Source organism: Anastrepha ludens, chromosome 5 (genome assembly GCF_028408465.1).
Source record: "Anastrepha ludens isolate Willacy chromosome 5, idAnaLude1.1, whole genome shotgun sequence".
Lineage (NCBI taxonomy): Eukaryota > Metazoa > Arthropoda > Insecta > Diptera > Tephritidae > Anastrepha > Anastrepha ludens.
In genome coordinates, this window is record NC_071501.1 from 36,928,980 (window position 1) to 36,949,210 (window position 20,231).

The 20,231-nt window shown below is 35.7% G+C and overlaps 1 protein-coding gene across 3 annotated transcripts in view; it reads right to left on the reverse strand.

Annotated features, from left to right (window-relative positions):
• Nucleotides 1-1,318: 1,318 nt before the first annotated feature.
• LOC128863800 (uncharacterized) overlaps nt 1,319-20,231 on the reverse strand; it is a 77,349-nt gene continuing 58,436 nt past the window's right edge. For all 3 annotated transcript variants that reach the window (XM_054103152.1, XM_054103151.1, XM_054103153.1), the window contains exons 9-10: nt 17,826-19,666; nt 1,319-15,505 (exon numbers count right to left, since the gene is read on the reverse strand). In XM_054103152.1, the coding sequence (XP_053959127.1) occupies nt 14,589-15,505; nt 17,826-19,666 (2,758 nt within the window). In that variant the 3' untranslated portion in view covers nt 1,319-14,588. The remainder of the gene's footprint in view (nt 15,506-17,825; nt 19,667-20,231) is intronic.

Sequence of the window (20,231 nt, forward strand, 5' to 3'; positions counted from 1 at the left end):
GTAAAAAAACCTTTTTTACTACCATTTTTATCAAAAAGGTATATAACTTTTACACTTTCTTCAACCTTCTCAATTGCGACCTTTTGTAAGGGGATGTCAGAATTCTAATGTCACAAGTGAGCAAACCTTTAATAATGGGATCGTGGTATGCGTATGTACGTGTAACGGAAATCTCTTTTAAGCTAAAACATTTTATCCAATTATTTTTTTTCTAACAATTTCTATAAAATTTGGTAGTTTAAAAGGTACGATAACAAACCAAAGCAAAGTCATCCACAATAACTTAACGTTTATTAGAGAGAACTTTGGGTTTCATACATACATTGGGAATTATTAGCAAGAATGATAGATTACCGTGTTTGGCCCGTGGTGAAAAGATTTGTAGAGGTGTGCTACGTAGGAGACCGTTATTCGGCTCTGAGCGAATTTGACAGAATCAGCTGATGAGTTGACGTCACTTAGGTCACGACGTGGCGGTGTGTTTACGAAAAAACTGAGATTGTGTTAGTGATATACGAAAAAAATCAACCAATGACAACATTTCGTTACCATCTGAACAATGAATGATTGGACGACTGTGTAAATACATGTGAAACAATCGGAATTCGGCTGTAGAATCTCCCAAGTGATGTAGCAGCCAAACTTCCCTTCACAATTTTGTTTTTTTCACCATAGTTAAATAGCAAACCTGGTAATCTATCATCAACAGATCTTTCAGATCATTCAACAGGTCAACTACCAGCGTCCTCGCAGGTGTTATAACGGGTCACTGCACTATTGGCACCAATAGAATGGGTATACCTCACAATGACTTCTGCAGGAGCTCCGGATATGAAGAAGCAATTGAGTTGGTACAACACCTCCGCTGTGCATGTCCTGCACTTCAAAAAAGCCGTGCCAAATATCTTGGTGATTACTTCTTTGCAGACCACGGAAATTTACAAAATGTTTCACTGGAGGGACTAATTACCTTCTTGAAAAGACCTAAGTGGTTTAAGCAACTTAGTTAGGGGAAGGAAAGCAAATGCAGATATCATATAACACTTGAGTCCAAACAAGTGGTATCACTTGCCGGGAGTGGCAACCACCGCAACCTAACCTAACCCAACCTTGGTGGGTACTGCGACCTTCTTTGCTATCTCTCCTTTTACTCAACAAATCGTGAATATAAAATGTATTTATTTGCTTTATAAACACGTTTATTTTTTATTTACTTTATGTATATATATATATACTATTTTACTTCACAAATGAATGTTGCATTTTCTTAAAACAAGTTACATATTTATGTATAGATACATGGTATGTATGTAATATATGTATGTTTGAATGCATGCTTGTGTTTTTTTTTTTCTTAATATTACACTGAATAGTTGAACATATGTATATATGTACGTACGACTACTACAGTGTGTGACGAATATACTGTATCCAACCAAAAAAAAAAAATTTTTATTTCAATTTTAGTAAAATAATGTTTGTTTTTCTTTAAATGATATTTACCAAGGCAAATGTACCTTACTTCGCCGTTCTATGCATTTCTGTGAAGTAAGTTTCTCAAATATATATATATAGTATTTTTTTAAGTAAGAATTTGTGAAAAAAACTGTTTGGTTAAGCTTACTTTGCACTGGTTAACTAAAAGGGACAGTTAATTTGAATATTTTTACATTTTAAGTTATTTCCTAGACAGAGCTGATAATTATATAGGGCTTCTAATTTTTTGGCTGAATACTGTATATACATCCACGCTATTTATTAATTTATGTAGGTATACTGGTTTATATGAGTTACTTTAGACGTTATTGTTTTTTTTTTTTGTTTTGGGGGGTATTCCAATTCTAAATACTTCCTAAGAGTGCCTGAAACTGCGATCAGTTTAAAAATAATAATAATAATAAATTAAATGAAACAAAATAATAATAATAATGAAATAAAATTAAATAATATAAAAAAAATTGAATAAAAATAATAATATAAAAAAATTAAATAATAGCCAAAAAGTAATATAAAACGCTAAGACTGATTTGTTTATTGTATTTTTTTTTTCATTTGTTTTTTGGTTCTGCGTTACTCTTTCATTATTTTGTATTATACATGATAGAAATTCAATTTTCTGTCTCAAATTTAGTTTTGAAATTATATACAATAAAATAATTTTATTTTTTTACTTGTTGCTTGAGATGGGAAGTTTGTTGATTTCAATTTGCACTTTGCAAGTAGTATTTAATTTAAAAAAATATATTGTTTTTATTTTTGTGATTTTTGTATGTATTTAATGAACAAACTAATTTTTTTTTTTTTTGAGGTTATGTGAAAAAAAATTCTTGTACAGACTTACGTACAATAGAAAAAAGCTTGTAATTACTTACTTAACACAATTTTGCCAGTTAATTTAGCAGCATATTTTTTAATTTTTATTTTTTATTTTTGTGGTTATGTGAAATACAATAAACAACACAAAACAAAAATTACATCTACTAACTTATCTCAATTTTGCCACGAATTCAGTTAATTTAGCAGCACTTTAAGAAAATCGCATATTTAAGCGAAGAAATATTTATGTTTTTTTAATAGAATTTTGTTAAATGTTTTGTCTTTATTTTTATTTATTTTTTGTTGTGTTTTGTCGAAATCTACTTATTACATTATTTGTTTGCATAGATTAAAAAAAATATATTTTTGATACAAAGTAATGCTACAATAAAATTGAATCCATGCTTTGCAAAGTTATTTCGTTTTTATTTTTTAGTGTGTCTGTTTATAATTTTTCTCTTTTTTCGTTCTCCAAATTTTTTTCTTTAATTGCAATTTTTGTGCCACTTCACATAAATTTTTTGAAATTTTAATATTCTCTTTCATATCTTTGTTATTTTTTCGTCTTTTTGTCATTCTCCAAAATTTTGCTTTAATTGTAATTTTTGTGTCACTTCAATAAAATTTTTCAAATTTTAATATATTTTTTTCATTTCTTTTGTAATTTTTTCGTTTTTTTTTATCTCAAAAATGTTGATTCAATTGTAATTTTTGTGCCTCTTCAAAAGAATTTTATGAAATTTTAATATATTTTTCTTTCATTTATTTTGTAATTTTTCGTTTTTTTTTTTCATTCTCAAAAATTTTATTTTAATTCAAGGCAAATCTATTAAAGGTGGTATCGGTAAATCACCTGATTTGTTTTTGTTTTTTTCTTTCGCCATGTCAATGTGGCTGTCAGCCCAGAATGAAACAAGGTGAATTCATTCTTTGTTTTCTGTTTTTCTTTTATTTGACAAACAAACGTAGTAAACATTGTTGTTGTCTAGTGCCACCACATTTAATGAATGCGCCTTGCTTTAATTGTAATTTTTGTGCCACTCCAAATAAATTTTTGAAATTTTAATATTTTTTTCTATTTCTTTCAAGGCGGGGGCACTAGACAAACAACACTATTCTGTACGTTTGATTGTCAAAGCAAAGTATTGAGAAACTAGAAAAAAAAATCAATTCGCCTTGTTTCATTCCGAGCTGATAGCCACATGGACACGGCGAAAGAAAAAAACAACTCAGCTGATTTACGAACATCACCTTTGATAGATTCGCCTTGATTTCTTTTATATTTTTTTCTTTTTTTCATTTTCAAAAATTTTGCTTTAATTCTAATTTTTGTGCCAGTTCCAATACATTTTTTGAATTTTTAATTTATTTTTTATTTTCATTTCTTTTGCAATCATTCTAGTATCTACTTGTAAACTTTATTTTCACTTTCAGATCCTTACTTTGCGTTTGATAATTTTGCAGTGCCACTTCGTTTTCGGTTTTACTACTGCTTTTTGTTGTTCTTGTTCTTGTTTTTTTTTTTAATTTTGAAGTTTCTCAATTTTCGTTCCCTTAACAAATAATTAAGTTACTATTCTTTTTTATATCTAATTTTCTGTTTTGTTTAATTTTTGATTTTCTATTGGAATCTTTCACTTCAGTTTCGATAAAAGTATCTTCGAATTGAAATTAATTCTTATTCAATAATCTTTAGTTTCATAAAAAATAGCTTATAGCGCATTTTCTAATAATTTTATGCATCTCTAAAAAATTGCCATACAAGTGCAACTCATTTATGCTTTGCAAAAAAAAAAAAAATTATAAAAATGAGAAATTAATTGAAAGAATTTTCGATTCAGCTTAACACAAAAATAATGTTGTTTCCATTTTTTAATGCTTTATCCATTTTATTTAACTTCAAAGTACTCAAAAGGAGAGAGAGCGTTGAGGAAGGAAGTGCAGGTATTTTTTAATTAAATTTTTATTTTGTATGAAAAAATTAAAGTTGCAGTTTTTGTTTTGTTTTGATTTTTGAGGTGATCAGCCTTAATATTGGTTACATTTGGAAACTACCTTGTAATTTTTTGATTAAAATATATAGAATTGAATTGAAATATGTATACATATAATATGGAAGCTCAACACAAAATTACACAACACGCATATCTCGGTAGTGGCACAGCATACACAGAATAGGGCTGTTTAGTACCAGTAACGAACAACAAATTTCCAAGTTAATGTGAAGCCCCTTGCCTTGTTGTTTGAACTCGAAAATTTTCTATAAAAACATACAGCCAAGGCGTATCTATAGAAGGTGGTTTGGTTAGAGCAGCAGCTGATTTCTCTCCATTCGCCTTTAATTTAGAAATGCCAGTGAAACGGAACGACGGAAAGTTGTTGTTGTGTTGCGAATGCGCGACAAACTAATTTTATCTATTTGCCATTCTTCGATTCTCTTTCGCTTGACAGATCCAATTTAAAAAATGTTGTTACCGCTCGAATGTCACCACCTCGAATAGATGCGCCTTGCATTCGGCATTATTGTGGATGGTATGTGAATAAATAATTACTCTGAAATACAAAAATAAAAATATGTGGGAAAAAATTTCCAAATTGGTTTTCATACTGCATTGTAATTTTTGGCAACGATTTGTTCGCGTTGAGGCTGACTCAAACAAGATTTACCTAAGAAATTTGCCAATTATATAAAACCCATTTTCTAGTGTAGAATTCTGAAAAAATTTAATTTTTTTTGCATATTTTCAAAGTTTAGATATTTAAAATACTTCATTAAGCGAATTTTTTAAAATTCCGTTTATTTCATGAGTTATAGCCTTTTTGGTGATATGGCATCGGTTCCGAAAACTTTGAACGCGAGGTACTTTTTTCGAGCTGGTGGTAAGGATATCTCGAGTTCTAATATACCGATTTACTTCAAATTTTGGGTAGAATGCTCTTTATACATTCCTTCATCGGATGACTCTAGCTTGAAACTATAATTTTTCATTTAGTATTTAAAAAAAAAATCGGAAATCGGAAATATGCAAACAAATTTTTTTTTAACAGCCGCCATATTGTGAAACAAATTGTTTTTTGACTTGTCCAAAGCTCATTCGATAGCGGCATCTATAATAATTAAGGATCCGTTTGGTTTTTATTTTTCAGATCACCAGGAGGGTTGGAATCATGGTGAAAAGATTTTTATAGGTATACTACCTAGCAGACCATTATTCGGCTCTGAGCGAATTTGACAGATATGCCGACGTCATTCGTTTTGTGTTTTACTAAGCTAAAGCTAAATTTTGTGAAACACAAAACGAATTACGTAGAGTCCAAAGTTCCCCTCAGAATTTTTTTTTCATCATACCTATCGAACAAAACTGGTATCTATCGTCGCTTCAAAACTCGGACGAAATTTAAGCCTCTACACTAGAATACCCCCTTAATTATTTATAATTTTTTCTCTACTTTTTCTCAAATTTTTTTCTTAACACTTTTTTCTTTCTTCTTTTCTCTTTGATCAGCTGCTTATAAATTTTTGCGGCCGCCGTAGCCGAATGGGTTGGTGCGCGAGTACCATTCGGAATTCACAGAGAGGTCGTTGGTTCGAATCTCAGTGAAAGCAAAATTAATAAAAACATTTTTCTAATAGCGGTCGCCCCTCGGCAGGCAATGGCAAACCTCCGAGTGTATTTCTGCCATGTATTTCTACCTCATAAAAATATCTGCCGTTCGGAGTCGGCTTGAAACTATAGGTCCCTCCATTTGTGGAACAACATCAAGACGCACACCACAAATAGGAGGAGGAGCTCGGCCAAACACCTAACAGAAGAGTACGCGCCAATTATTTATTTTGTTTTTTTTTATAAATTTTTGCGTGCAGAAATTCGCTTAGCAAAAATTAACAACCGAAAATGAAGTGATGCTTAGCTCTCTCACTTTACCCTCCTTTGCAAGTCTTATGACTATGCGAACGCTTTTTGAATATTAAGGCTTATTTTCATCGAGCTTTAACTACAGTTTACACTTAACTATGGTTAAATAGCGCATTTAATTGCCTAAGTTTGCATGCAATTGCCATTGCATCAAAGTGATTTAATCCTCCGTTGGGCCCTCGGGTCTGGTTAGATTTTTTCGACTTTAGACGTTAATTTGATATATTTCTATTATAGCTAACGACTTGAGCTTCCAGGTAGCTTCCTAAAATTCGATTTCTATCAACTTATGGACGTAACCTTTTAATGAGGATACCCGAACAGGTCGAAAAAGGTCAGTTCTCGGTGCCCAATCGAACGTTTTAAAAAAGTTGTCCAACGGAGGGTTGTCCTTTAGCACGGAGTTAGCTTAATTTTACTGGCACAAAACAAAAAATATTTACGTTAAAAATGGTGGCAACATTGAGATAAATATTTTTTGGAAAATACTTTCACGTATAGCTTAAGTTGGAACTCTATAGTCATTATTATGATATTATTATTATTATGTTAGGGTTAGTCAGAATTTTCAAAAAAATTGGATTGTTTTTTGCATTTTCTTAAAGTATAATATCTTAAAAATATTCAGTGAAAAATTGAAGTGGATCCGACCAATACTTTTCGAGTTATTCAACAATTAACAAATGTCGCTCGGGCGCACCGGAGCGTTTGAGAGCAAGTAGCTATGAAAGTGGTAGATAAGCGCGCTAACGATAACACTCGAGAAGGCGGAATGATACGTAGGCAACAGCAAATCGATATTTTGGAAGCTGCTATGACGGCTGAAGAACTATTATATGGCCCAGGAATAGATGCCACACAAACTATGTTTTTTGAACTGGGGATCACTGTAACTTAAAAACCGCTTGGTAGATGTCAATAAAATTTATACTGCTCGTGCCTGATCGAAGGATTTGTTTTTATTCAAAAATTTCGATTTGTTTTAAACAATTAATGTCGGTTTTTTATCGAAAATCCGAAAAATATTTCCTGAGGCCGCCATATTGTTAATTTTGAAAAAAAAGCTTCGATCAGGCACAAGATTGTCTATTAATAAAACTAGTTTCTCTTGCCCGGTTGATTTTAGATGAATCTCCAAGGAGTTGTGATAATTACCGCAAGGGACTTCTGGAGAAACGCGCTCCACACAAACAGCGATAACATTTGCAATTTTTAATGTTTTTCTTTTTAAATGTTGCTAAAGTCAAGTCGAAACATGATGTATTAATGCTATGTTTTTATTTTTGTAAAATTAAGCAATTGACTAGCAAAAAAAATCAGTTTCGTATATTGTTGCATGAAAGTTCCTAAATTTCAAACCACTATTTGATGTTTTGAGTGGATTTGTCCGTGATTACCATTCAAGCTCATAGAAAATTGTTTTTTGTAAAAGCAAGCACACCTTAGCAGGCAGTGTGAAATTGAAATTTGAAAAAGGCAAGCCAAGAAGCACCGAGAGAATGGTAGCTCCTAAAAAACTCAAACTAAAAAGCCGATCGTATTCGAGCTCTGGAAAGTAAAAGGGTTGTTAGTTAAGGAGGAAAGGATAGAAGTAAAAGAGAGAAAGATATAGGATGAAATAGAGACAGAGACAGAGATACATAGGTAGTCCTGTGAGAATTTACCAGATTCTTTGGAAAATGTACAGCAGGCAATGTACTTATCTTTTCGACATGAAAACCCACGCTTAAAACTCATCTTATTTTCGGACACGACAATGAAACAGTACACCCCTCTATTTGTGGGACAACATTCTTCTTCTTCTTCCTGAATGGCGCGATAACCGCTTAAGCGATTTTGGCCGAGTTTAACAAAGCGCGACAGCCGTTTCTTGCTCGTGCTCACCGGCGCCAATTGAAAACACCAAGTAAAGCCAAGTCCCTCTCCACCTGATTTTTCGAACGCAACATTAACGATAACCAATTCGGATAAACGCCTGAGAAACGATTTACGTCCCAATTGTAAACAAAATAAGTATGTGAAACTATAGATTTTATATAGTAATGCTGCATACTCAGTTTTTCATTTTTATTTTTCATTGATTTAATTTTCAAAGGGACTTTTAAATTTCAAAGAACTAAAGTTTCCAAAAATTATTTTTAAGGCCCTCGCCTTGTAAACGTGTAAAATGGAAACGAAAACAGATTGTTTATTTTTGTTTTGAGTATTTTATTTTTTGATCTATTGTTAAAAAATAAAACAAATTTTTTGACCATACGCAGTTCGTTCAAAAAGTTGTCAGCCTTCAAAATATGGTCTTCACCTTAACAATGGACACAAATATAGCTGGTTCTACTGAAACGATTTTGATGAAATAAAATTATAACGTTATAAATGACGTAAAAGTGGTGTCGTTAGCGTGTGAACTACGATCAGATCATTCGGAAAAAAATTGTAGTATTTTTTTTTGGACTTTCAAAATCAAGAAAAAGGGTCAAAAAAGATTTTTCATCTTTGAACGTCCGCGATTTTTTCAACTTTTTGAAGTGAAACTTCTTAGGCGTCGATGGATGAACGAGAATGGAGAGTAAAATTTCAAGGCCATGCAACGTTTCGGCATTTTCGTTCCGCGAGAGAGAAAAAAGATATAACGTAGAGGAAAAGGAGAGAGAGAGCTATACCTTATATATGTATATCTTAGATACACTTTAGGCTATTTTTCCTGAGTTTTTCCTTGTGGTTACTAATTTCTTGTGAGAAATAACACTGCCTACTTTTTGGCGCTTGTTGGTTGGTGCACACTTGTAGGAAATATATTTTGGTTTGTGCGGGTGATAAACGCTCGGAGTAGTGAGCGTTGTTGCCACGGTTTGTGTCCTGCGTTTACCTACACCGGTCGACTACGTTTTTTGTAAATTTTGTCATTCTCTTCAAATGTTGTAAATTTATTTAGATATATATTCTTTCTCTCTCTCTCATTCCCTCTCGGGTCTCTCCCTCTTTCTGTGTCTGCCTTGAAAGTTTCACTTCTGTTATGTGTACTACGCTACACGAATCGTTTTTTTTTTTTAAGATCGTAGTTCACACGATAACGACATTCATACCGATCAAGAACCTTTTTGCCTTTCTGAGAGTCCCGGAATTCGTGTCGCCAGCGACATGCCTTGTTTTGGAAGACCATTTTTTAACAATCGATCAAAAAATAAAGTACTGAAAACAAAAATAAAAAAAAAAATTTCGTTTCCGTTTCACGCGCTTTCAAAGAAACACCCAAAAAATACCATATCAAATGAGGCAAGTGCCTTGAATACTTACACCCACTCAATGTTGTTAATATGGATACCAAACGAAAGTGGATATATGCAATTATTTAAAAAGCCGTTTATTTACTTTTCGCCAGGGGAACTACAGCACAAGAATATAATAATAATACACTCGGAGGTTTGCTATTGCATGCCGAGGTGCGTCCGCTATTAGGAAAAACTATCTATCACGACGATTCGCGCCTACACACTCCCGAATGGTAGGCACGCACCAACCCATTCGGCTACGGCGGTCGACCCAATGCTGTCATCCTAGATTGTTTTAATTTCACCCCCGTACAGTGACGCTGGCTTAGTTCGAAAAAATATTTCCACAATGCTTGAGTAAACATTAGGCGATTTAATATGCGATTAAGGTCTGTCATTCTAGCAACATTTCCAAAAAATATACGAGGGGTGTTCAAAAAATTAGGTGAATTCTCAAATTCTCACGGTTATTTCGACTATTTTTTAATTTTTTTTTGCATCAAATTTTGTGTAAAAAGTGGAATTAAGTGCTTAACAACACTTGAAATGTTGGCATTGCCAAACGGTGAGAGTACTCTGAGTCAAAAAAATATTTACAAGTGGTACAAGCTTTTCACAGAAGGTCGAGAAGTTGTGAATGATGACGCTCGCTGTAAACGCTCCAGCGCATCAACAACCGACAAAAATGCTGAGAAAGTGAAGAAAATTGTTATGGAGAATCGTCGCATCACAATTAGAGCAGTTGCTGAGGATGTCGGCATATCGGTCGACTCATGCCATGCAATCTTTTCGAAAATTTTGAGCATGAAGGTATGGTATCCAAACCAAAGCCCAATCGTCACAATGGCAGAGTCCAGGAGAGCCAAGGCCAAGAAAAGTACGTCAAGTTCGATCAAATCTCAAGGCTTTGCTCACTGTTTTCTTCGATTAACATGGCGTAGTGCATCAGAAATTCTTTCAACAAGGTCCTACGGTAAATAAGGAGTATTACCTTGAAGTTATGCGCCGTTTGCGTGAAACAATACGAAAAATAACGAACAGAATTGTGGGAAAAAAAAGGTATGGCTTTTGCATCATGATAATGCACCTGCTCACTCCCTCTTTGCTTGTGAGATATATTTAGCCAAAATTAACATCGTTATCATGTTTCAGCCACCGTATTCGCCAGATTTTGTCCCCAGCGACTTTTTCCTGTTCCCAAAATTGACGAGACCCATGAAAGGACGGCGTTTTGCGACGATTGAGGAGACAAAAATGGAATCGCTGGTGAGAGCTCAAGGACGTACCAAAAAGTGCATATTAGAATTGCTTCGAGAATTGGAAAAACCGCTGACACAAGTGTACTATTACATCTGAGGGGGACTACTTTGAAGAAGATGAAATAGGAATTGATGAGTTTGAAAAAAATGAAATTTCGCCTTATTTTTGAACACACCTCGTATATGCCATGCTTTAAACTCCGTGGCAACATCAAAATACGTCTTAAGTTTTAGCCTAAATGCGTCGTTGTTTTGGCAAAAAATTCTTCTTCTCATAACGCAGATCGTTTTTTGATCTCAAAAAGCCAGCAACTTCTTAAGTATTTATTTAATATTTATTCACTTTGAAGACAAAAATTCAAAACTTGTCAAGATGATACAGGCTAAAATATTTATATTTTATGAAAAATATATCATATAAATTCATAGCTTAAAAATATTTCATTATATAATATAAAAAAAAAGTCGAATTCCTTTTCTTAGAAGTAGAAGGGAGTACCTTCATATACGTATGTATGTATGTGTGCATGCACCTTTTTTTATTGTTACAGTTGGATGGCCTTAAAACTTATTATGGCGTGCAATGCTAACAAGAAAAAGTATAAATTACATATATTGTACGTATATGTATGTTTATTTGTATGCATGTACGTAGGTATGTAGGCATATGATAATTAATTGTAATACTAATTTTTTGCTTTTTCGGTGCAAAAATGTCATGACAATTACACAATTCAGAGAGGAGCCCAAAAGCACCGATTATTGTCAATTAGCAATCAATGGTACATAAGGATTATAGAAAATTATAAATGGAATCAGAGTGAAATTGTGGAAGAAAGCGCACTGTTTTTTTCGTGCTTAAAAGCGCATAATTTTAGTAATTTTATCGGTAGGGTACGAAACTAAAAAGGAATACTAAATGCATATTGGTACTTCAAAACTTAAACAAAAAAATAGTATATAAAGGGTCTTTCAAAAGACGCGCCTAGATGTTGTTTTAAAATAATAAAAAAAAAATGTTTAGAATCTTTAGTTTTCACTATTTTTATTCAACATCCGACTCTTAGCAATTATATGTAAAAAAATGGCATCATTTAAATGTCCACCACGTGCATGGCCTTCAGGTCAAATCTGCCAAACAGTCGGTTCATGAAGGTCTCAAGGCGCACGCCCAATGCAGACTGACAGGCTACCATCTGCTTGCACGACTTCGATTGCTGTCCAAAATGAATAGAACAATACTAAAAATGTATGAAATGAGACCAAGTGGCAGCCTTGCTTGAAGCGCTTGAAGTACGGCGAAGTTTCAAATAGCTCAATGTTCTATTTGCAGCGCATTCGACATTAGGAATTGAATACCCCTGTCTTCCATTTCATTTGATTTGGTATATAAATATAATTCGCGCACCCAAAACTTTCGTCATTGGTGTGATTGGCGTCTTACATTGCCCATTTTTACTATTAAAAGAAAAATTCACAATATTTTTTCATGGCTTCCAGTTAACATTCATGAGTCAAAAATGTATTATGCCCTATTACATACATATGTATGGCTAACATCTCCGTTTCTTTTTTCCTTTTACGAATCAGCTGATTGTTGTGACAACACTCAAAGCGCCAATTTGGCCATACAAGTTATCAAAGCCAGGCGAAACAAGTACGGCAAGCAAAGCCAGTCTGCATTGGGGCAGCACCTTAATTGTCGGGAACATCGAGCTATCGATGTTGCAGGTTATTCAGCAACACCAGCAATATTCTGAACAGAACGTTCAGATCCAGTTTCTCGAAATTTTTTCACCAGCGCTTGAATTGTCGATTCATTCAGACGATTAGTTCTACCGAAAAAAATTACGAATCTTGCGCGAAGTCGTTCTTAAAGATCGACCATTTTTATAATAGTAAGTTTCGATAATTTTAATTTTACTTTTCAATTAAAAAACGTGTCTTTTCGTGCAAGTATCCATGGTTAAAATTGTGCAACTATCTACTTGACAAATGTCAGAGATGACATAAAAAAGGTACCAACTAGGAATTATTCACTACTGACATCGAGGCGTCACTTTTGAATGATCCTTTATAATTATATACATATGTAGGTATATACTAATAACACATAACCGTGAAAATTTGTGGAAACCTATCAATATTTTTTTTTTAGCAATATTTAATATTTCCATTATAAGTTATAATTTTCATCTTAATTTTGTTAGGAAATGTTCTTAAAGTAACCAGATTTCTGATTAAAATCTCAATATAACCGTAACACTTTGAAATTATACACTTTAAAGCAGAAAATGAAAAAAATGTTGAGCACAAATACTTGGTTTTTAGAAACTGCATCAATATGTTCTATTCGAGTTTTCTATAGAAAATTTTAAAAATATAAAAATAATGTATTTTCCATTCGATTTCCACCAAGGACTGTCACTCCAGCAGTACTCCTCGTACATGTATGGGAAACGTTTTTGCTGCTACAACAACAACAACAGCAAATACAAAATACAATATATGTAAATACAAATGAAGTTCATATTTTTTACATTACTTTCCCATGATTGACTCAAATAGATGTAGGAGCTTAAAATAAAAAAGGGGTCATTAACATTTTCCCATGCAAATAGTAAGTAAAAAAATCGCTTTTGCCACGTCAACTCGATGACAAAGAATGGTTCTAATTTCATTTAGTTGCATATATCGAGAAGATACTGTATTTTACTTTTTCACAATTTTTTTTTTTAATTTTAATATGCCAAATTTTTATGTATTTTGCAGAAATAATTTTTGTTTTTTGTTTAGCTATAAACATTTTTTGCTTAACCCCAAAACATTAAAACTTGAAAAAAAAATTATAGTTATCTGCATTTTTCAAATTTGTTTTCAATTTTATTTAAATCTGTTCTGCATGCGTTTGCTTCTAAAACCCAGCCAGTTCATCACTGTTTAGTATTTTGAATTTTGGCAGCATTAAATTCTTCGTTCATCGGATATTTTTTTATTAATATATTAAAAATTTGAAAAACAAAACAGCACAAACATCATTTTCGGAAGGAAGTATACAAAATGTTTTTCTAATAGGGACTATACTCGTTTTCATTTTAAAGGATAAATAAAAAAACTTACGTTAAAAAGCACATCGAAAACCGAAAAAAACACTGATTAAATATTTGTGTACACAACGCATGCATAACTAATAATTTTCAATATTTGTTGTGGAAGCTGCTTAATAAATACGCGTTTTAATTTTAAAATGCAATTTCTGTTATCTGCTTTAACACCTTCGTTGCATAAATTTTTACTTTTTCTTATAGCAAATTCTTTTTAATGCAAATCCCAATAATTTTAAAATTTTCCTAGGTAGGCTTTTTACTCGCTGTTTTTTTTTTAATTTTATTTTCATTAATACAAAAATTTAGTACATTTTTCATGGTCAAAATGGAATATGTAAATTCGAGTGCATTTAGAAACTAAGAAAACGTTAATTGAAAGTTGAAACGAAACGTTAGATAAAAAAAAAAATATTTTGTAAGCTTAAGTAAGAATTCATTTATACAAAATAAAGTAGACATACATGTAAAAAAATCAAAAGTCATGCACATATTTGCATTTGCAATTTTAAGCTGCCTTGCAGCTTTATGTACTATATATTATATATCTCCCTTTCTCTTTCTCTATGTCTAATGTTTGATACTCACGCACTTTCATATTTTTCCTCTCTTCCTCTCTCTATTTCTCTTGTTCAGTATAACTGTTTTTTTTCTGCTTATCTTTGCAACTTTTGACTTAATTAACTAAACTTCATTATTTTTACTGTTACTCCTTAAAACTATTCAATTCAACGGCCACAACAGCGCATCATCATCCTCGTCGTCATCATCCACCAACACTGCATCGCGCTGTGACCAATTGGGAAATTGCTCTTGTACCGCATCCACAGCATCCAAATCGATCACTTCCGTACTCTCAGCGGCAACAAAAGTGCTGCTTTGTGGCAACAAACGCTGCTCTTCAAAGTCCGCATAATAAGAGTCATCTTCCAATTGCATATACGCACTGTCAGTCAAATCGATATTATCATCGGTAACAACCTCTGGCGCCACTGTTATTGGTTCAAGATCAACGGGCGGTTCCATGCGCGCCATTCCACTCGTTCCTACATTCGGCACATTTGGGGCATTCGTCTCCGCATCGACGTCCATCAGCCAAGTGTGCACAGTACTGACACTGGTGCGCAAGCTGCTGTTATCATCATAGCTGGGCGTGCTAGCGCTATGCTTCATTCCCACCATATTTTGATAAATGTTCATATCGTTGTGTCCCAACTGTACGGTAGGCACTGCTTCGGCATGTAATTTTCCGCCACTCAACAGACAATTCGGTTCGAAGTGACGCCGACAGATTTTGAAATTCATATTCTCATGCAATTTGGGATAGTAGTCGATTTTCAAATTGTGACACCATTTTGTGCAAAGGTTGCGTTGTGCGGGAAAACTATAGAGTTGTTGCATTTCATGACATATGCGCACTATGCATTTGCTGCGATACGGCGCCGGTGGTTTGAGTATATGCGCTGTGGCTGTGGCGGTGCGATTACGTAGTTGCAGGGATGGACGTGCGCCCAGGGATAGACTGCCGTTACTGTTGAAACAATCGGGGCGGAAATGAGCGCTGCATATTTTCTTGTCCGTGTTGCGGTAGAGACCTTCGTCGATTTTCAGTATTTGACACCATTGTCGGTAGAGGTCACCTGAAATTTAGCGAAATGAGTGAATTAGAATCAATACTCGTAATTAGATGATTTGACGATACATAATTTTCAGCGCTTCGGTTTCATTAAATAAACATAAGCATTAAAGGGATAGAAACTCATGCACACATTTCAAATAAACTATCCGTTCTTCTAGCCGGTAACCGCGTTTAAGCTAAGGTTTCCATGACGTGACAGTCGGGGTTAAATGTATAGGGTGTCCGGAGGCAGAATTGGGAATTAAAGGCTAGGTGGTGGTGGTGGCGGTGCAGTTGTTGTCTGAGTGACACAGCCCAGACCCAATCAGCACAAAATATGTCATTTTGATGCATCTCCTGTAAAAGCACTACTTTTTATTACTCAAACCATCTTGATTTTACTATTAATCTGCCTATGCCGTCTATTTTCTTTTTTGCAATTTCTTTCAAGTTAACCATCGAGAATTCCCCCACCATCCTATATCGTAGAGCACCCAGACTTGGGCTCTCACACAGATAGTAAGAGACTGTTTCGTTAGATTTTTTATTGTTGTGCATCCAGTCCATCTTCCTGCCATGGTCTCCCAAGGGCCAGTGGCCGGTTATTGTTGACGTAATTCTGAATATGTCTGCTCATGGATTTCCCAACAACTCGTCAATTCCGGATTTGTTGAAATTGGGCGACGTCTGTTTAGTTATTTTGCACGTATCCTGCTTCTGGAATAGCGAGAAGATCTCTCTTTTGCGCTCGCCTTGGTGACAGCCAATTTCTATCGCTTCAGATTCGTTATTGGTGGCCAGGTACCCAGATGAGAGTGATATCTGTCATGCGCACTAAAGCATTAAGTTCTTCTTTGCATTGCCTGAATTGGTTGTAGGTGGGAAGGTAGTTTGAAGTGGTAGTCGGTCTTTAAACCGACTCACTTAGACTGATGCCGGTACATTTGGATACCACAGCAGCAGTTTACCTGCTACTTCTCGTTAAACGATTTTGTTTTAAGTGCAAACTCATTGATCTGGCTGACACTTATATTCCTAAGGCCATCAGTATCACTCAAGAACTATGAGCTATGAGAACTATGAGAAGTTATCTTGCGCGCTCCCGATCTACCCGTGGCCAGAAGGATCTCGCGACTTTACATGTTTGCGTACTCGTTGAGCTAACGCGAGGACACTTTTTCAAGGAGCAGACCAAAGGCTTTAAAGGGATCCCACTCCTCTCATTTTGCGATGAAACCATCTTCATGGTCCCCTGTCTAGCCAGCTCATCAGTCCAGCAGTTTCTCTTCATGCCGCTGTGACCGGAAACCTAAATATCGAAGTATTCGGTGGCAATCGAGAGAGAAGTCAGGCATTCCTCCGACTAATTTTGAATGCACAAACAACGAATCCAAGGCCCTAATTGCCGCTTGGCTGTCGGAGTAGATATTTACATTCTTTACAGTGATTACCGAAGTAAGCAACCAATCCGCTGCTTCCTTAATTGCGGCTACCTCCGCTTGGAAAAGGCTACAGTGGTCCGAAAGCATAAATTTGAGCTTGATGGGGAGCTCCTCGCAAAATACTCCCCACCAACTCTTCTGTTCAACTTCGAGCCATCCGTAAACATGTCTGGCCTCCGTACTACGTGTGGAACTGTGGAAAAGTGTATGTCGATATTTTAATAGTGGGTTCTGACTGAAAATGGGCTTCATCACTCTAAAAGTTAGTGTTTAGCGTACAACATCGTTCCGACATGGTCTCCTATAAATTTTTACGCAAATTGTAATCATTGGGCTTAAGCGCTTGCAGTATTACAATTTTGATCCTGCCTGATTATTTCATGCACAATAGTTTTTGAAAGCCCCAGAGCAGCCGCTCTCTTGTACATGGACTGAAGCGGATTATTGTGCAAACTTGTAGCGAAGAGTTCAGTATTTTTATTTGTTCTCGATGTCCGGCTGGGCACTACCGGACGTAGGCTGTTTGCTACCGAGCTTGTTGAACAGAAACTAAGCACTCATGAGCGAATCAAATCTTTCCTCGGCCATCACGTAAACGTCGAATATTGTAACATGAACAAAATCTACGACGAGTAGTTGCATGCGGATCATCGGCCTTGAAAAACGCCTCGATTACGAGCGCACGTAAACAACTTTAAATTTAAAACTAATCCGGCCACCGGACATCTTGTACCTCAAAGACTACCACTTCAGCAGCATTCCACAAATATGTTTGGGGAATGTTTATGCTGTTACAACAACAAAAACTTTAAGCTAAATAAGAAGGTTATCAGAAAAAATAGCAAATATTTGATGTTTGTTTCTTACACCGTCATTTTTTATAGCATCACTTCAACTCACCTTTAGGAAAACTGTAGAACTCGACTCCATCTTTGCTCTTCTTGCGTCCGCAATGCGGCAGACAACACTTCATTTCCATTTCCGCAGGCCGTTCCACACTGTGTATAAGCTTGCTATTGTGCCCCAAACGCAGCGTTGGTACAGCCCAAACTCGCAGACTATGGCCACCGATGCAGAAGGACTCGAAATGTTCGCTGCATACGTTATAGCTGCCGTCTACATAGGTGCGTGGATCGATTTTCAAATTGAAACACCATTTGGTGAATAATTCAAAATCGTCTGGGAATTTCGAGAATATTTTCAAATCCGGGCGTGTAGCGGTATTATTGCCGCAATTGATTACACTGCAGGCGATTGCGCTGAGTTTTGGCATCGCCGTGAGGGGTGCTATTGATCGGCTAATGGGTGACACAATTTTTGTAGTTGGTGCAACCGGTGCCGGTGCCAATGGAGCCGTTGGAACTGCCATTGGCGCTGGCAGACACAATGTAGGCACAGCATTGCTATTCAGACCTTGCCCGCCAAAACAATCGCTTTCAAAGTGCATTTCACATACGCGCAATTCGGCATGTTGGCGCGCATCGTAAGCGATTTGTGTGCGCTCGGCCCATATCTTAACGAATATATTATTGCTGGGGAAGGGGAATAGGCGCCGCTTTGTTTGTTCGTCACCACAAGCGGGTACATTACATTTGAGTGGCTTTTGGCTGGATATCAAGCTGCCCATACTGCTTGTAGGCTGCATTCGTGCTGGTGATACGGCACGCCTATTAATTTTTAATGGATCATACTGCCCATTTCGATAAATATCCGTACTGTTATGCCCCAAGTTTAGCGTTGGTATAGCATCTACCACTAAGCGTTTATTGTATTGTCCCCGTTCGAAATGCGCACTACATATCAAATGGGTATTTCGCTGTGTCTCGTTGAAGCGCACGCGCAGATTATATTCCCAACGTTGCAGGAAGACGGGCTCCGTTGGAAAACGGAATAAACGTACACCGGATTGACGTGTACGGCCGCAATGTGGCAGACAGCAAGCACGTATTTTTGCGGAACCGCCACGCACCAGCGTCAATGAGAAGAATGACGAAGGTGGCGCGCGCTCTTTCACGGGATTCAGCTTTTCTTCGCGTATAACATTCAATAGTGAATTTTCACCATCATATGCATCATCATCATCGTCATCATCACCGTAATCATCGCCATCTTCATCGCTTGCTGTATAAGCGTAAGTACTATGTTTCGTTATGGAGCTTAATTTGGGCGGTTGGCGTTCAATTGGTGCAAGCAAATCCATATCTTCTTGCTGGTAAGCCACATGCTTTGGCATTTCCATAGGCAACGCGGTGGAGCTTTCATCATTTGTCGTGTCCATTGTCTCCTCATTGTGTGAGCCCTCAGCATAGACTCCTGCATTAGCATTTCTATAAACTCGATCATAATCGGGTTCTTTTTGATGTTGTTGTTGTTGTTTTTTAGACTTGTCATTTGTGAATAGAATAGCTGGCGCATGTTTGCCTAAGTTCAAGGTGGGTACGGCCCACCTAAACAATTTCGCTTTGTTTTCGTAATGTATAATGCAATGACTTTCGAAGTGTTCACTGCAAATTTGATAGCGCCAAGGTGCATCCCCATCGTATTTAATGCCTAAATTATGTACCCATTTCTCGAATTGTTCATTCATTGTAGGGAACTTAAATGTGCGCACGTTATCTTGAAACAGTTGCTTACGACAATGTGCCAGACAGCATCTACGTGAGCCAGGAATCAATTTATTGTAGCCACCAGAGTTGTTAGCAGTCGCCGCTACGGCAGCTGCTGCCGCGGAGGTCGATGGTCTGTAATATATAAATAAAAATAAATAAATAATAAATTAATTAAATAGAAAATATATTTTAGATAAAAGAATGTGAAAAGAAATTATGTTTGTGGACTACTGCAAACTTGTAAAAGTGAATTTTGAATATTAATGCAATCTTTTAGACCAGCTGAAGGAAAAAATGCATCTCTTTTAAATCTTTTATATATATATATGTATAACTGGTGTGTACACCCTTGTTTTGGGTGTTTGGCCGAGCTCTTCCTCCTATTTGTGGCGTGCGTCTTCATGTTGTTCCCCAAATGGAGGTATCTGCAGTTTTAAGCCGACTCCGAACGGCAGATATTTTTTATGAAGAGCTTTTTCATGGCAGAAATCCACTCGGAGGTTTGCCATTGCCTACCGAGGGGCGACCGCTATTAAAAAAAACGTTTCCTTCATTTTTATGATTTTTATGAGAACCTGCGTTCTCTCCGAATCGTAGTCACGCACCAACCCATTCGGCTGCAGCGGGCGCCAGTTTGCAAAAGAAACAAATTCTTTTTCATCAGGACAATGCAACGTGTCACAAGAGTATTTTGCCA